Source organism: Elephas maximus, chromosome 4 (assembly GCF_024166365.1).
Source record: "Elephas maximus indicus isolate mEleMax1 chromosome 4, mEleMax1 primary haplotype, whole genome shotgun sequence".
Classification (NCBI taxonomy): domain Eukaryota; kingdom Metazoa; phylum Chordata; class Mammalia; order Proboscidea; family Elephantidae; genus Elephas; species Elephas maximus.
The window spans coordinates 188,204,037-188,218,880 of NC_064822.1; the positions used below are offsets into that span (position 1 = coordinate 188,204,037).

Sequence of the window (14,844 nt, forward strand, 5' to 3'; positions counted from 1 at the left end):
ATGACACAAACCTACACATAGAATAAAATGGCACAGAACTATAGACACAATTATACCCACATCAATTTCCTGGCTTTGATATTGTACTACGGTTATTTAAGATGTAACATTGGGGAAAACTGGGTGAAAGGTACACCCACTGAAACTCAACACTGCTGAGGAAAGAATCGGTCAACTTTCAGATACGTCTGTAGGAAAGAGTCAAGCTAAAATCCAAGGAGAACGAAAGAGAAAACGAAACAGAACAGCCATTAAGAGTAGTGGGACAGTATGAGACATTCTAATCTAGGTGTAACTGGGGTCTCAGAGGAGAGAAGGGACAGGACAGGGCAGAAGAAATATCTGAAGAAACAATAGCTAAGATTTTTTCAAAAGTACTGACAGGCAGGAAACTACAGATACAGAAACTGAGAGAACAACAAGCCAGATAACCACCAAACCACCGGCCGCCATCAAGTCGGCTCCAGCTCAGGGCGGCCTCGCGGCGTCAGGGCAGGGCCGGGCCCTGCAGGGTCTTCGATGGCCGACTTTCCGGAAGCAGATCGCCAGGTCTTTCTTCTGAGGCCCCTCTGGGTGGACTTGAACCTCTAACCTTTCAGTTAACAGCCAAGCACATTAACAGCTTATAGCACCCAGAAGCTCCAAGATATATTCCCCAGAAAAATAAACACCTAGTCACACCATATTCAAACTGCTGAGAGCAAAAGGGGAAAACAAATCTTGAAGGCAGCCAAGAGGGAAAAAAGCCACATGACATACAGAGGAACAAAGGCGAGTTACAGCAGACTTCTCATCAGAAACCAGGCAAACAGGAAGACAAGGAAGTGGCATCTTTAAAGTGCTGAAAGAAAAAAGGACCAACTCAGGCGTCTTTACCCAATAAAAGCATCTTTCAAAATGAAGGAGAAATAAAGGCATACTCAGACAAACAAAACCAAGGACATTTTTGCCAAGAGGCCAACTCTACCATAAACATTAAAGGAAGCTCTTTAGGCAGCAGCAACACCCCAGACAGAAACTTGGATCTACCAAAGTAATGACCAGCCCACAAAACGGAATAAATGAAAATAAAAGAAAATCCACTTGTATTTCTTGTTTTTAACTGCTTTAAAAGATGACTGACTACAGAAAACCTGTGACAACGTACTGTTCACAGCATACGTGAAAATACCACGCGTGACAGCAATAGAACAAGGCGCGGGAGTGAAGACCTGGGTGCAGGCTATCATGCAGCCCTTACACGCACATCGCATGGATGTAAAATTACCTGAAGGCACAGTGAAACCTGTGAGACCTGGAACTCAGGAAGACTGCCTTGTTTTTCCAAGTCTCCCAAGCTTTCTGCCTTTGACAGGGTACAGTCTTACCACTTTCCTATCGCTCCTTTCAGTGGGAAATATTTGTGTTTTCCTTCTGCGATAGGTTTCCACTTTACACAGGTTCCAGCTTTCATAGGTTTGACAGCATATAAACTTATTTCAGATCAAAATATTCTACAACCAGATCCAATCAATCTCTACCACCTGATCTCCCACTTGGGCTCAGTGTGCCACCGCGTTTCAGCCCAGCCCAGTCCTCTCAACTGGCCCTCAGGCTGGACTGCTCCCAACTCCCTCAGTATTTGTCACATCCGTCCTCAAACTCTGGTCCTGCAAAGTGCTTCCCGTTCTTAACTGGACCTGGTCTCTTCCTTCCGTGAACGCCCCATGACAGTTTGTTCTACGTAGTTTTGCTCTGGAGCCGAACATTTCAAATCAACTACACCACCTTTTGGCAATTTGCTTTGCTTCCCAGATTCCAAGTTTTCTCATCAAGGAAATAGGATGATACCAGCCTCACAAAGTTGGTGAGAGAAATCAAGGTTTATAAAGTTTCTGCACAGACACAATAAATAGATGCTTCTTGTTATTATTCCTTAGTATTTTGTGTTTTACCCGCCCTATTTAAACACAGGGTCCCTATGAGTCAGAAATGACTCAATGGCACAAAACAATAACGACACATTTAAATATACACCACACACTTCTTAAAGATAAGGTGAGTACTTTACGTGGCTTTGTACTCAATTAAGAGCCTAGTCATACGGGGACTTGCACGTGAACTTACAAAATCCAAGAGACGAAGCGGTCTTTGGAAGATCAGCTTGTCTAGTGCTTCCCAAAACTCACGAGCCGCTGCTGCCGAATCAGCCCCGACTCATGGCAAACCCTGCTCTGTAGGGTTTTCTTGGCTGTGATCTTTACGGAAGCAGACAGCCAGGCCTTTCTTCTGCAGCACCACTGGCTGGGTTCGCACAGCCAATTTTTAGATTCGTAGTAGAGGGCAAACCATTTGCATCACCCAGGGACCTGTTCCCAAAATTTAGGATGTTTTAAAACGCAAAGTCCAGAAGGCTGCTCTGAGGAACGCTGATGAGTGCGACTGGGCTGAGATCTGAGAATCCATCATTTTGAAACTTGCTAGCAGGGCAGATCTGAGGATCATAGAAGCTGTTCAGTGAACGACTTAAGTTGAAACCAAACAATGACCACCCATCTTAAAGGAGCCAGCGACAGGGGTAAACCCCTGAGGCAAGAGACCACTCAGTCCGAGTCCTGGTTATGGCAAGGACACCACCACAGGCCAGGAGGGGAAGGCCTCTGCTTTCATTACTCATACATTCCCTACAAAGAACGGAATCCTTGTTCACGCCAAAACTATCCAGTGACCAACTCTGGGCAATTCCTTAATGAGTCTGTGATGAAGGCTACCAGCACAGGGAAAATTTTTCCTTGAAAGCCTGGAATTACTCAATTATTTGCCCTTTTATATTAAGATTTTTCCTATCAGTAAAGGAACGCATGTTCATTATCAAAATTTTCTGAAAATGCAGAAGTGGCAGAAAGAAGAGCAAAACAACACCCAGAGACCTAACACTTAAAGGCACCCTAAGTATTCTGGAATATTTCTTTTCAGTCATTTATGGATAGCTCCTGAATAGTTTCAGGTTACCAGGAACACTGTGGAAATCATGGTTAGTGGCTACACTATGTGGCTACACCCTGAGGCACTCAACCTTTTCCTATTTTTAGACATTGATGCTGTTCTTAGAAACAGTGATACCACGGCTATCTTTGTGGATACTTGGTTTTCCATATTTGAAAGTATTTCCTCAGGACACAGTCATAGAAGAGGGATTACCAGGTCAAAGAATATTGAAACCTTCATCTACAACACTTTAAAAATACTTACCTTGATTTCCCATAAAATGTCTAAGGTTCATGTCATTATTTACGCTGAGGCTCTTCAAAAAAACATTATAATTCACTTTATTTTTATCAATGTTGTAGTGCCTTGAAAACCTAAAACAGAAATTATCTTTAGTACTCAGAAATCACGACCTGTCAACTATAAAAGGAAGCAAGGTTGTTACTGAGGCAGCCTTTACACGGAGTGCCTGCGAGGTGCAAGCGGTGTGAGTAACCCAGAGGCAGCTCGGAAGAAAGCCCTGGCAATCTATTTCCAAAAAATCAGCAACTGAAAACCCTAGGGAGCACGGCTCTGCTCTGACACACATGGGGTCGGCATGAGTCAGAAAAGGCACCGCAGTAACTGGTTTTCCCTTTACACCGGGGTTGTCTTTCATTTTAACGTCAGTTTTAGCTGCAGCAGGAATTAAAAAGTAAACCTGGGAAGTGTCACTATAAGATCAAAAAACGATGCAGATACTTGGAAGGGGATTACTCGGCCTAAAGGTGGAAAAAGAAAAACATAGATTACCAGACAGAAACATCTCAGGACCGGCTTAGGGGAAGGCCCCCCGCAACCCCTCAGGGATACCTTCTGTGGGGGACTGGAGGGGACAGGGCAGGACTCCCCTCAGAGAGCAGAGGCAGGCCCCACTGTCCTCCAGTAATCCAGGAAATGGATCCACGCCAGGAGTCAGTCAGCAACCTTTTCCAAACCAGAAAAATCCAGAGCCGTCGGGGGGGAGGATGCAGGCCATTGTCTTGCTCAAGCACGTGGCGCTGCTGGAGAGAAACTGAGGCCCGTGCGTGGCCGACGGTTTCAGTGAACGGCGGAGGGGGCAAAGCTTTCCTTGAAGCATTCTATGATTTTTATGCATAAAAATGAGTCCTGGAAACACTTCAGTACTGTCTAACCCGAAAACAAATTCAGATATTCTTTCTAAAGGTAGGGGGAGGATCTCCCAGCCCTGGGGGAGGGGAGGAGGGGCGTTTCAGGGGGCCACGGGCCTGGTCTGGGGTCCGCCCAAGGGTACCCTGCTCCTGTCGTGCTTATCGCCCTTGGCCTCCCGGGCCTCAGGGTGCAGCCGACATCCCCACGGCGGCTTCCACGTAGCTCTGTGCCCACACAGGTCAGTGGCTCCCAGGTCAGTGCCTGACCAGCGCCGCATGGTGGTGGCTGCCTGGGAGGCCTTGGCCAAGTCCAAGTCCAGTCCAGGTCCAAGTCCAAGTTCAGGCCTGCACACTCTGCCCCGAGGGGTTGGCTCCTGGGGGCTCCACGCCACCCCTCACCACGAACCCATGTTGTTCCCACGTAGTCGGGGCTGGGGGTGAAGAGGGGGCTTCTCCCCCAGATGACCCAGACTCAAGTGTGCCATTAAAAGGGGAGTCGGGCCCCCGGCCCCCACCCCACACATACAAAGTGAAGATGAACAGGATGTTTGGTATTTTGAGTTTTGTTTTGTTTGCTTTTTAAAACTCCGTTCTCTGTTATTCATATCTGTCACTTGATAAATGGCTTTCTGGATGATTTCTGCATTATTACATTTATAATAAATTGACAGTTCCTGAATGTTTGGTTATATTATCTCCATATGTGTTGGTTTCTATAATTATCTAATTTCATGCTGCTTTCTAAAAATTTAGTCATTATCATTTAAAGTATTTGTTATTTTTCTGTTTTCCAAATTTAACAAAGAGTATGCCACATATTCGTCTCTGCGCATACCTCGTGTTCCACTCTGAAGAATCCTGCCTGTTGTTCTAATGAGAAAAATTGTCTTGAGATCTATTACACTGCCAGATGTTACCAGTGAAGCTCCCCAACAGCTCATCCTTCGTGCACAGTCTACCGTGTGAAAATAAGCCTGTAAGCTCCAGAACCCAGAGGGTGGCATCTACCCTACGTGAGCTCCTATTGTAGAGAAGGTATGAGCTAGTCTGCTGCTCCAGGGAAATGTCAGGGTCCTGATGAAGGCCCTATCTCCAGCCTTCCAGAATCCTATGGAAATTCAGCATTCCTTAAAACCTCATTTGCTCATGAGAGAATCCAGGCCTTTCCTGACACCTCCCCCATCCACATCCACAACAGCCGCACGGCATTCCTGGAGGACACAGAGAAGTCCACGGTAGCGTTTCCTGCACATGAAACTTCAAAAACAAAAGCCTCAGGGCTGCACAAGAAGGCAGGACCTCAAAAGGCTTTTCTAGAAGCCGAGCAGCAGCAGAGACAGGACCGTTCCTAAGAGACAACCAGCCAGGCCTTCTTCTGGGAACCTGAGCTTGGGCAGGAGGTCACGGAGGTCACCAGTCAGCAGAAACGTGGCGGGGGGGGGGACATTGGGGACGGGCGACGACCCCACCGTTGATGGCCCCTGAAGCCTCTCCAGCGCCACCCCTCTGCCTGCAGATTCCTTCATCCGCTCAGGCAGCAGGCTGACCGTCAGTGGTTTATTGGTTGGTTGGTTGGTTTTTTGAGGCTGCTCATTAATTATTTTACCTGGATTCAAACACTTCTGGCCCCAAACAGTGAAGGGGAGGATGGAGTGAGAAGGGAAAGAAAAAGCAAAACCTGATGGGTCCCGGGGTAGACTTGAGTGGTAATTTTATCTCTGGCCTCTGGTTTACATAGCCTGGCAGGTATTCTGCAGCCTGAAAAGAAGAGCTTATCAAAGACTAAAGGGTAGGCAGGGAATCTTTACAACGATGATACAGTCACCCTGAAACACGCACCTCCTATGTGCCAAACACACAGCAGGCATACTACGTACATCACAGCGACCCTCAACAGCAGCCCTGCAAAGCAGGCTTCACGGTAGCCATTTCTGTACAAGAAAACTGAGTTTCAGGGAGGCCCAGGAGCTCCCCTGAGACCCTAGAACTACGGAGGGCAGAGCCCAGGCTTGACCCCCAGGAGTCCCGGGGTGGTACAAACAGTTAAACACTTGGCTACTGACCGAAAGGCTGATAGTTCGAAACCCATCCGGAAGCACTTCAGGTGTAAGGCCTGGGGTCTGTTTCCAAAAGGTCACAGCCCTGAAAACCCTGTGGGGCAGCTGGGCTCCGCACACACAGGGTCGCCGTGCGTCAGAATCGACTCAGCAGCAACCGGTTTGGGCTTTTTTGGTGCCTGCCTTCAAAGCCCAGGCCATTCCCACCGACCAAGTGCCAAACACTGATATTAAATATAAAAGCTTTAATATAAAAGACCGCCACGTGCTTTCTAGACTTCCTTGCTACAGGATTCCGATACTCTACTTCCAACAGAAGCAACGTCCTCTTTAGAAGACTATGCGTATGATGTACTGCATTGAGCAAACCTGCTGCCAAAGTGCTCAAAAGCAAAGACGTCACTTTGAGGACTAAGGTGCGCCTGACCCCAGGCACGGTATTTTCGGTTGCCTCATATGCATGTGAAAGCTGGACAATGAATAAGGAAGATCGAAGAAGAATAGATGCCTTTGAATTATGGTGTTGGTGAAGAATGTTGACTATGCCAGGGACTGCCAGAAGAACAAACGTATCTGTCTTGAAAGAAGTACAGCCAGAACGCTCCTTAGCAGCCAGGATGGTGAGACTTCATCTTACATACTTTCGACATATTATCAGGAGGGACCAGTCCCTGGAGAAGGATATCATGCTTGGTAGAGGGTCCCTGAAAAAGAGGGAGACCCTCAATGACATGGCTGCAATAATGGGCTCAAACATAGCAACCACGGTGCAGGACAGGGCAGCGTTTCGTTCTGTTGTACGTAGGGTCACTGTGAGTTGGAACTGACTCGATGGCACCTAACAACAACAATATAAAAGAACGGTTTCACAAATCCATTGTGTTTCCTGCTTAAAAAATGTACTAACAAGGCAAAGTCAATACTGAAGCAGCTTCTCCAGGAAAGAGTATATTCTTGAGCTCCAATAAGGAAAGCATTAAAGCAGTTGAAGCAACAGTCCACGTTTGATCTTCGATGCTCCTTATTCCAAAGGAGAGCAATTCCATTAAGTTGCTGAAGCCTTATCGTGCAAACGGCATTGTTTGTAAGGCTCAAAAAGAAAAAAAAAACTCAAAATAAAAATTTGTGGAGTTCTTTATTATTCAGTACTTATAAGATGGAGAAACAGACAGTAACATTTTTTATAGATTTACTAGGTTGGAGATGGCAGTGCCAAACACAAGGTTTATTGTCAAATAAAACACTGTTTTGTTTTTTGATTGCCTGTTTTAGAAGAGTGCTGCTTCTGTTCTGTAATTGCACGCACAAAATTATTTAATTTGTTTTGTTTGGATCTTATTCTGGACACTTTCCCAGCCGGAAAAGATGTAAAAATTAAAACATCTATTATGTCTTTTATACTCCGAGGTGGGTTATAAAGAGAAAAAAAGAAGAAGAAGATATTTAAAGACTTGGAAACAAGTCTCCTCGTTTCTCAGACCCCGGGGCGCCCCGACACTGTCGCATGCCCTCTAGATTTCCTTGCCAGGGGAGCAAATTCTGCACCTCTACTCCTCACGGCAGCAGCGCCTTCTCTCTGAGACCATGTAAGGAACTATGGTGACCCATTTTAAAAGCAATGGAAAACCACGGCGCAATGTGAAACTCTTAGACTCAAGGGTAAAATACGAAGGCTGCATACTTCTGATAATGGCCTGGAGGATGTTTAGAGAAGGGTTTGGGAAAGGCAGGAAGGGGGAAAGTACTTCTTGGCCTGGTGCTAGATAAACGAAGCAAAGCATGGCCCCACCTTCCAGTAGCTTTCATTCGGAACTCAAGTACCCACAGAAGCTAAGCACTTAGCTTCTTCTAAGTGATCTGCAGTTTATTGGAGGCTAAAAAGAAAAAAGCACGTGCAGGCTTCAGTGTGCTGCCCTCGAGTCCGGAGCAGGTGGCAGTGCCTTTCAGATGCTCTCAGCAGCTAAATGTCCGTGCTGTTACTTACCAGCTCCCTGCTGAATGCCCTCCCCGCAAACCTCTGCAGCAACAGTTCTAGGAGGGAAATTAAGCCCCTTTATTACCCCAGGACAGAGAGCCAGTCCAGCGTGTTAACAGATGAATAAACCCTGAAATTGTTCATTCTTCTCCTGACCCCAGGCTTTGAATCAAAATCAACAGTAACCTGGAAATGCATGGGATGGGAGAGGTGGAAGAGAGGTGGGAGGCAGGAAGAGAGAGGCAGCTGTGATAGGTTACTTAAATAACCCAGATGCGCTCAGGTCTGCAGGCCAGATGATGTGTACTCTGGGGTGCTTAAGCAATTGGCTGATGTCACTTAGAACCATCCGCTGTCATTTCTGAGAAGCGTGGAGAGCTTCGTGGGCATGGGAGAAACGCCCAATGAGTGCCTTTCTCGGAAAAAAAAAAAAAGAAAAGAAAAGTTGGGACAGTGAAGGAGGGACACAGGAAGATGGATGGATGGACCCAAGAAACCCAACAGCTCCCATCTTGAAACTGGCTAAAAGTTCGACTGGGCAATCCCTTCCCTGACCTTTGTTTACTTACTTATCATATTCATCGTCTGTCATCTTCAAACAGAAGGTCTCCAGAACTCTCCTGAGCTCATGTGGCTGAACCAGGCCAGTGCCGTTAACATCAACGAGCTTAAATGCTTTGATAACTGTTTTAATGTTTCTGAAAACCTGTGTATGAAAATTGATTTGGGAAAAGTCAAAAGACCCAGTGTTAAAAAGCAAAATGGTAATAAAGAATATGAAAGTGTCTTAATGCTTCTTGTAACAGAAAATGTTTCAAAGACTCATAGTGATCGGCTTTGCAAAATGACAAGTCTATGGAAAAAAAGAACACTTTGCATTTATTGAATATTTTTGAGGCAATTTGCTCTGTAAGTGGTCTTAGTAAGTTAAGGGAAAAAAAACTCTTTCTAATGTAAAGTAGTAAGTTTCATACACAATCTATTCCCTTTTAGAGCCACATGAAAAGTCTTTTTTGTTAATTGATACTTAAAAACGACAGTTCTGGCATAGCTGGACTTGTGCAATTTTTATTTTTCACAGCCATATGCAAATTATTTTTACTGGTTTGTATACGACTGTACATTTCAACCCCTCTGAGTTTTTTTAAGATATCACATGGAAGTTTTATAGAGATCTTCCACAAATTCAGCAAATGCACAGTGAACGTGCACGGCATTGGGATAGAGTCTGTGGAGCTGCAGCTGGGACTGGGCTGTAGCTCTTGCCCAGAAGCCACCATCGGGGGAAAGAGAAACACTCACTGGGGGCTCACTGTGCAGAGCCCAGTGCTATGGGATTCAGTCCTCCCAAATCAAGAGGCGGAAGTGCCATTTCCCCATCTTTAGATAAGGAAACTGAGGTTCAGAGAGGCTACCTGAACTACCCATCACAGCTAGGAAGCAAAGATGCAGGGACTCAAACTCAGGTCTACCCTTCAGCCACACTAGGCTACTTCCCAGCAGGGAAGATAAAACGCGGAAATAACATTCCCCGGGACTGGGCACTGGGAACAAGACCCAAGTGGCCAAAGGAGGAAGACAGAGGAGGTGTGTGGGCCTTTGGAGAAGAGAACAAACACTTCTAGCCAGAGTGATCTGGGAGGGCTTCATGCAGGAGGTGACATCTCATAGGACGGATGGCTAAGGGCGGGGCGGGGGAAGAGCAGGCAGTGAGCTTCCATGGTGGAGGCCGAACAGGTGGCCAGTCTGCAAGGAAGGATGTGAAGACGGGACACGGGGACTGTGGGTGAGGAGTGGCAAGGGGCTACAAGCTGCAAGGGTCCTGTTTGTACCATCCCTGGTCTGATCACATCCAAGTCCAGCCCAGGTTCTGTGGCAAGTTAGCACTCCTCAAGAAAGGAGCTCTGGGAAAACGTAAATGAACGGGTTTACTTCCTTTTCATCAAAATCCCCTATTTCCTCTGCCTTTTCTCGGACTGCTCCCTTGCCTCTCTCACGCTAACTGAAACCTGACCCAGGAAGGCAACTCTGGAACCACCAAGCCTGGGGCTGCAGACAGCTTCTTCCTCCAAAGCACCCACTCCCCTGCTCAAACCCCAGGCCTTGTTCTTCCCAACAGCTGCAAACCCCAAAGCCAAGGCCCACTTTCAGCCACCCCCCATCTGTCCAGCTCAGTGCCGTGAGTGCCTGATCTCTAACAACCCTCCTCCTCCCAGCACCTCCGCCTGCTGCTCCCACCACCTGTTCACACTTCTTCCCTTCCTCTCGTCCTCACTTCCTTCCTAGCCTGAAGTAGGGTCCACACTCCATCTTTGTAATCCCTTCTAGCGTACCCGCTCAACTCCCTCCCCCCTCCTTCATCATACTCTCCTGGCAAAACCCTGCTGCTCGTGGCTGCCTCAGAGTCAGCTCCCAACGCACGGCACCCTGTGGGTAACAGGGTAAGACTGCTCTGAACCATTTTCACTGGCTGATTTTTGGAAGTACCTCACCAAGTCTTTCTCCTAGTCTGCCTTACTCTGGAAGCTCTGCTGAAACTTGTTCACGGCAACACGCAAGGCTCCACTGACAGACGGGTGGTGGCTGTCCATGAGGGCACTGGCTGGAACTGAACCCAGGTCTCCTGCATGGAAGGCGAGAACTCTACCACTGAACCACCACTGCGCTTGGCAAAACCATGTTGTTCTTAGGTGCTATGACTTGTTTCCGACTCAGAGCAACGTTATGCACAACAGAATGAAACACTGCCCGGTCCCGTGCAATCCTCACAATCATTGTTATGCTTGAGCCCACTGTTGCAGCCTCTGTATCAATCCATCTCGTTGAGGGTCTTCCTCTTTTTCGCTCATGCTCTACTTTACCAAGCATGATGTCCTTCTCCAGGGACTGATCCCTCCTGATAACACATCCAAAGTGTATGAGACATAGTCTTGCCATACTCGCTTCTAAGGAGCATTCTGGTTGTAACTTCTTCCAAGACAGATGTCTTAGTCATCTAATGATGCTATAACAGAAATACCACAAGCGGATGGCCTTAACAAAGAGAAATTTATTCTCTTATAGTCTAGTGGGTTACAAGTCCAAATTCAGGGCATCAGCTCCAGGGGAAGGCTTTCTGTCTCTGTCGGCTCTGGAGGAAGGTCCTTGTCCTCAATCTTCCCCTGGTCGAGGAGTTTCTCAGGCGTAGGGACCCCGGGTCCAAAAGATGCACTCTGCTCCTGGTGTTGCTTTCTTAGTGGTATAAGGTCCCCAACTCTCTGTCTGCTTTCCCTTTCTTTTTATCTTTTGAGAGATAAAAGGTGGTGCAGCAGAAAACCCTAAGGAATCCCCCAGACAACTACTGAAACTAATAGAAGAGTTCAGCAGAGCATCAGGATACGAGATAAACACACAAAAATCAGTTGGATTCCTCTACACCAACAAAGAGAACATCGGAGAGGAAATCACAGAATCAATGCCATTTACAGTAACCCCCAAGAAGATAAAATACTTAGGAATAAATCTTACCAGAGATGTAAAGGACTTACACACAGAAAACTGCAGTACACTTCTGCAAGAAACCAAAAGAGACCTACATAAGTGGAAGAACATACCTTGCTCTTGGATAGGAAGACTTAACATTGTGAAAATGTCTATCCTACCAAAAGCGATCTATACATTTAATGCAATTCCGATCCAAATCCCAATGACATTCTTTAATGAGACGGAGAAACAAATCACCAACTTCATATGGAAGGGAAAGAGGCCCGGATAAATAAGGCATTACTGAAAAAGAAGAACAAAGTGGGAGGCCTTACTCTACCTGATTTTAGAACCTATTGTACCGCCACAGTAGTCAAAACAGCCTGGTACTGGTACAACAACAGATACATGGAACAATGGAGCAGAATTGAGAATCCAGACATAAATCCATCCACATATGAGCAGTTGATATTTGACACAGGCCCCAAAACAGTTAAATGGGGAAAAGACAGTCTTTTTCACAAATGGTGCTGGCATAACTGGATATCCATCTGCAAAAAAATGAAACAAGACCCATACCTCACTCCATGCACAAAAACTAACTCAAAATGGATCAAAGACCTAAATATAAAATCTAAAACGATAAAGATCATGGAAAAAAAAATAGGGACAACATTAGGAGCTCTAATACATGGCATAAACAGTATACAAAACATTATAAAGGATGTAGAAGAAAAACTAGATAACTGGGAGCTCCTAAAAATCAAACACCTATGTTCATCCAAAGACTTCACCAAAAGAGTAAAAAGACCACCTACAGACTGGGAAAAAGTTTTTAGCTATGACATTTCTGATCAGCGCCTGATCTCTAAAATCTACATGATACTGCAAAAACTCAAATGCAAAAAGACAAATAACCAAGTTAAAAAATGGGCAAAAGATATGAATAGACACTTCACTAAAGAAGACATTCAGGCAGCTAACAAATATATAAGGAAATGTTCACGATCATTAGCCATTAGAGAAATGCAGATCAAAACTACAATGAGATTTCATCTCACTCCCACAAGGCTGGCATTAATCCATAAAACACAAAAGAATAAATGTTGGAGACACTGTGGAGAGATTGGAACACTTACACACTGCTGGTGGGAATGTAAAATGGTACAATCACTTTGGAAATCCATTTGGCGCTTCCTTAAAAAGCTAGAAATAGAACTACCATACAACCCAGCAATCCCACTCCTTGGAATATATCCTAGAGAAATAAGAGCCCTTACACGATCAGATATATGCACACCCATGTTCATTGCAGCACTGTTTACAATAGCAAAAAGATGGAAGCAACCAAGGTGCCCATCAACAGATGAATGGATAAATAAATTATGGTATATTCACATCTATATACTACGCATCTATAAAGAACAGTGAGGAATCTGTGAAACATTTCATAACATGGAGTGAGGAATCTGTGAAACATTTCATAACATGGACGAACCTGGAAGGCATTATGCTGAGTGAAATTAGTCGGTTGCAAAAGGACAAATATTGTATAAGACCACTATTATAAGAACTTGAGAAATAGTTTAAACTGAGAAGAAAACATTCTTTTGTGGTTATGAGATGGGGGAGGGAGGGTGGGAGAGGGCCATTCACTAATTAGATAGTAGATAAGAACTACTTTAGGTGAAGGGAAAGATAGCACACAGTACAGGGGAGGTCAGCACAATTGGACTAAACCAAAAGCAAAGAAGTTTCCTGAATAAACTGAATGCTTCGAAGGCCAGCATAGCAGGGGCATGGGGCTGGGGACCATGGTTTCAGGGGACATCTAAATCAATTGGCATAATAAAATCTATTAAGAAAACATTCTACATCCCACTTTGAAGAGTGGCTTCTGGGGTGTTAAACGCTAGCAAGCAGCCATACAAGATGCATCAATTGGTCTCAACCCACCTGGATCAAAGGAGAATGAAGAACACCAAGCACACAAGGCCATTATGAGCCCAAGAGACAGAAAGGGCCTCATGAACCAGAGACTACATCAGCCTGAGACCAGAAGAACTAGATGGTGCCCGGCTACAACTGATGACTGCCCTGACAGGGAACACAACAGAGAACCCCTGAGGGAGCAGGAGAGCAGTGGGATGCAGACCCCAAATTCTCATAAGACCAGACTTAATGGTCTGAGACTAGAAGGACCCCAGTGGTCATGGCCCCCAGACCTTCTGTTGGCCCAGGACAGGAACCATTCCCGAAGCCAACTCTTCAGACATGGATTGGACTGGACAATGGGTTGGAGAGCGATGCTGGTGAGGAGTGAGCTTCTTGGATCAGGTGGACACTTGAGACTATGTTGGCATCTCCTGCCTGGAGGGGAGATGAGAGGGTGGAGGGGGTTAGAAGCTGACGAAATGGACACAAAAAGAGACAGTGGAGGGAGAGAGTAATTGGGAGTGTGTAGCAAGGTGTATATGGGTTTTTGTGTGAAAGACTGACTTGATTTGTTAACTTCCACTTAAAGCACAATAAAAATTATTAAAAAAAAAAAAAAAAAAGGTGGTGCAGGCCACAACCCAGGAAAATTCCCTTTACATTGGATCAGGAATGTGACCTGGTAAGGGTGTTACAATCCCACTCTAATCCTCTTTAACATAAAATTACCATCACAAAATGGAGGACAACCACAGAATACTGGGAATCATGGCCTAACTAAGTTGATACACACATTTTTGGGGGGACATAATTCAATCCATGACAACACATTTGTTCATTCTTCTGGCAGTCCATGATACAGTGAATATTCTTCACCAACACCACAATTCTTCAGGCTTCCTTATTCATTGTCTGACTCTCACATGCACATGATGCAAATGAAAACATCATGGCTTCGGTCAGGCGCACCTTAGTCTTCAAGGTGACATCTTTGCTTTTTAACACTTCAAAGTGGTCTTTGGCAGCAGATTTGCCCAGTGCAATGCATCCTTTCATTTCTTGACTGCTGCTTTCATGGGCATTGATTGTGGATCCAAGTAAAATGAAATCCTTGACAACTTCAATCTTTTCTCTGTTTATCATGATGTTGCTTATTGGTCCAGTTGTGAGGATTTTATTTTCTTTATGTTGAGGTGTAATCCATACTGAAGGCTGTGGTCTTTGATCTTCATTAGTAAGTGCTTCATGTCCTCTTCACTTTCAGCAAGCAAGGTTGTGTCATCTGCATAACACAGGT

The 14,844-nt window shown here is 45.5% G+C and overlaps 1 protein-coding gene across 5 annotated transcripts in view; it reads right to left on the minus strand.

Annotated features, from left to right (window-relative positions):
• Positions 1-14,844, minus strand: part of EFCAB6 (EF-hand calcium binding domain 6) — a 381,524-nt gene that overhangs the window by 283,573 nt on the left and 83,107 nt on the right. For 4 of the 5 annotated variants that reach the window (XM_049884609.1, XM_049884607.1, XM_049884608.1 and 1 more), the window contains 2 exons: positions 8,720-8,856; positions 3,232-3,341 (listed from right to left, as the gene is read on the minus strand). In XM_049884609.1, coding sequence (XP_049740566.1) covers positions 3,232-3,341; positions 8,720-8,856 — 247 coding nt within the window. The remainder of the gene's footprint in view (positions 1-3,231; positions 3,342-8,719; positions 8,857-14,844) is intronic. The other variant, XM_049884611.1, reaches the window with a different exon arrangement.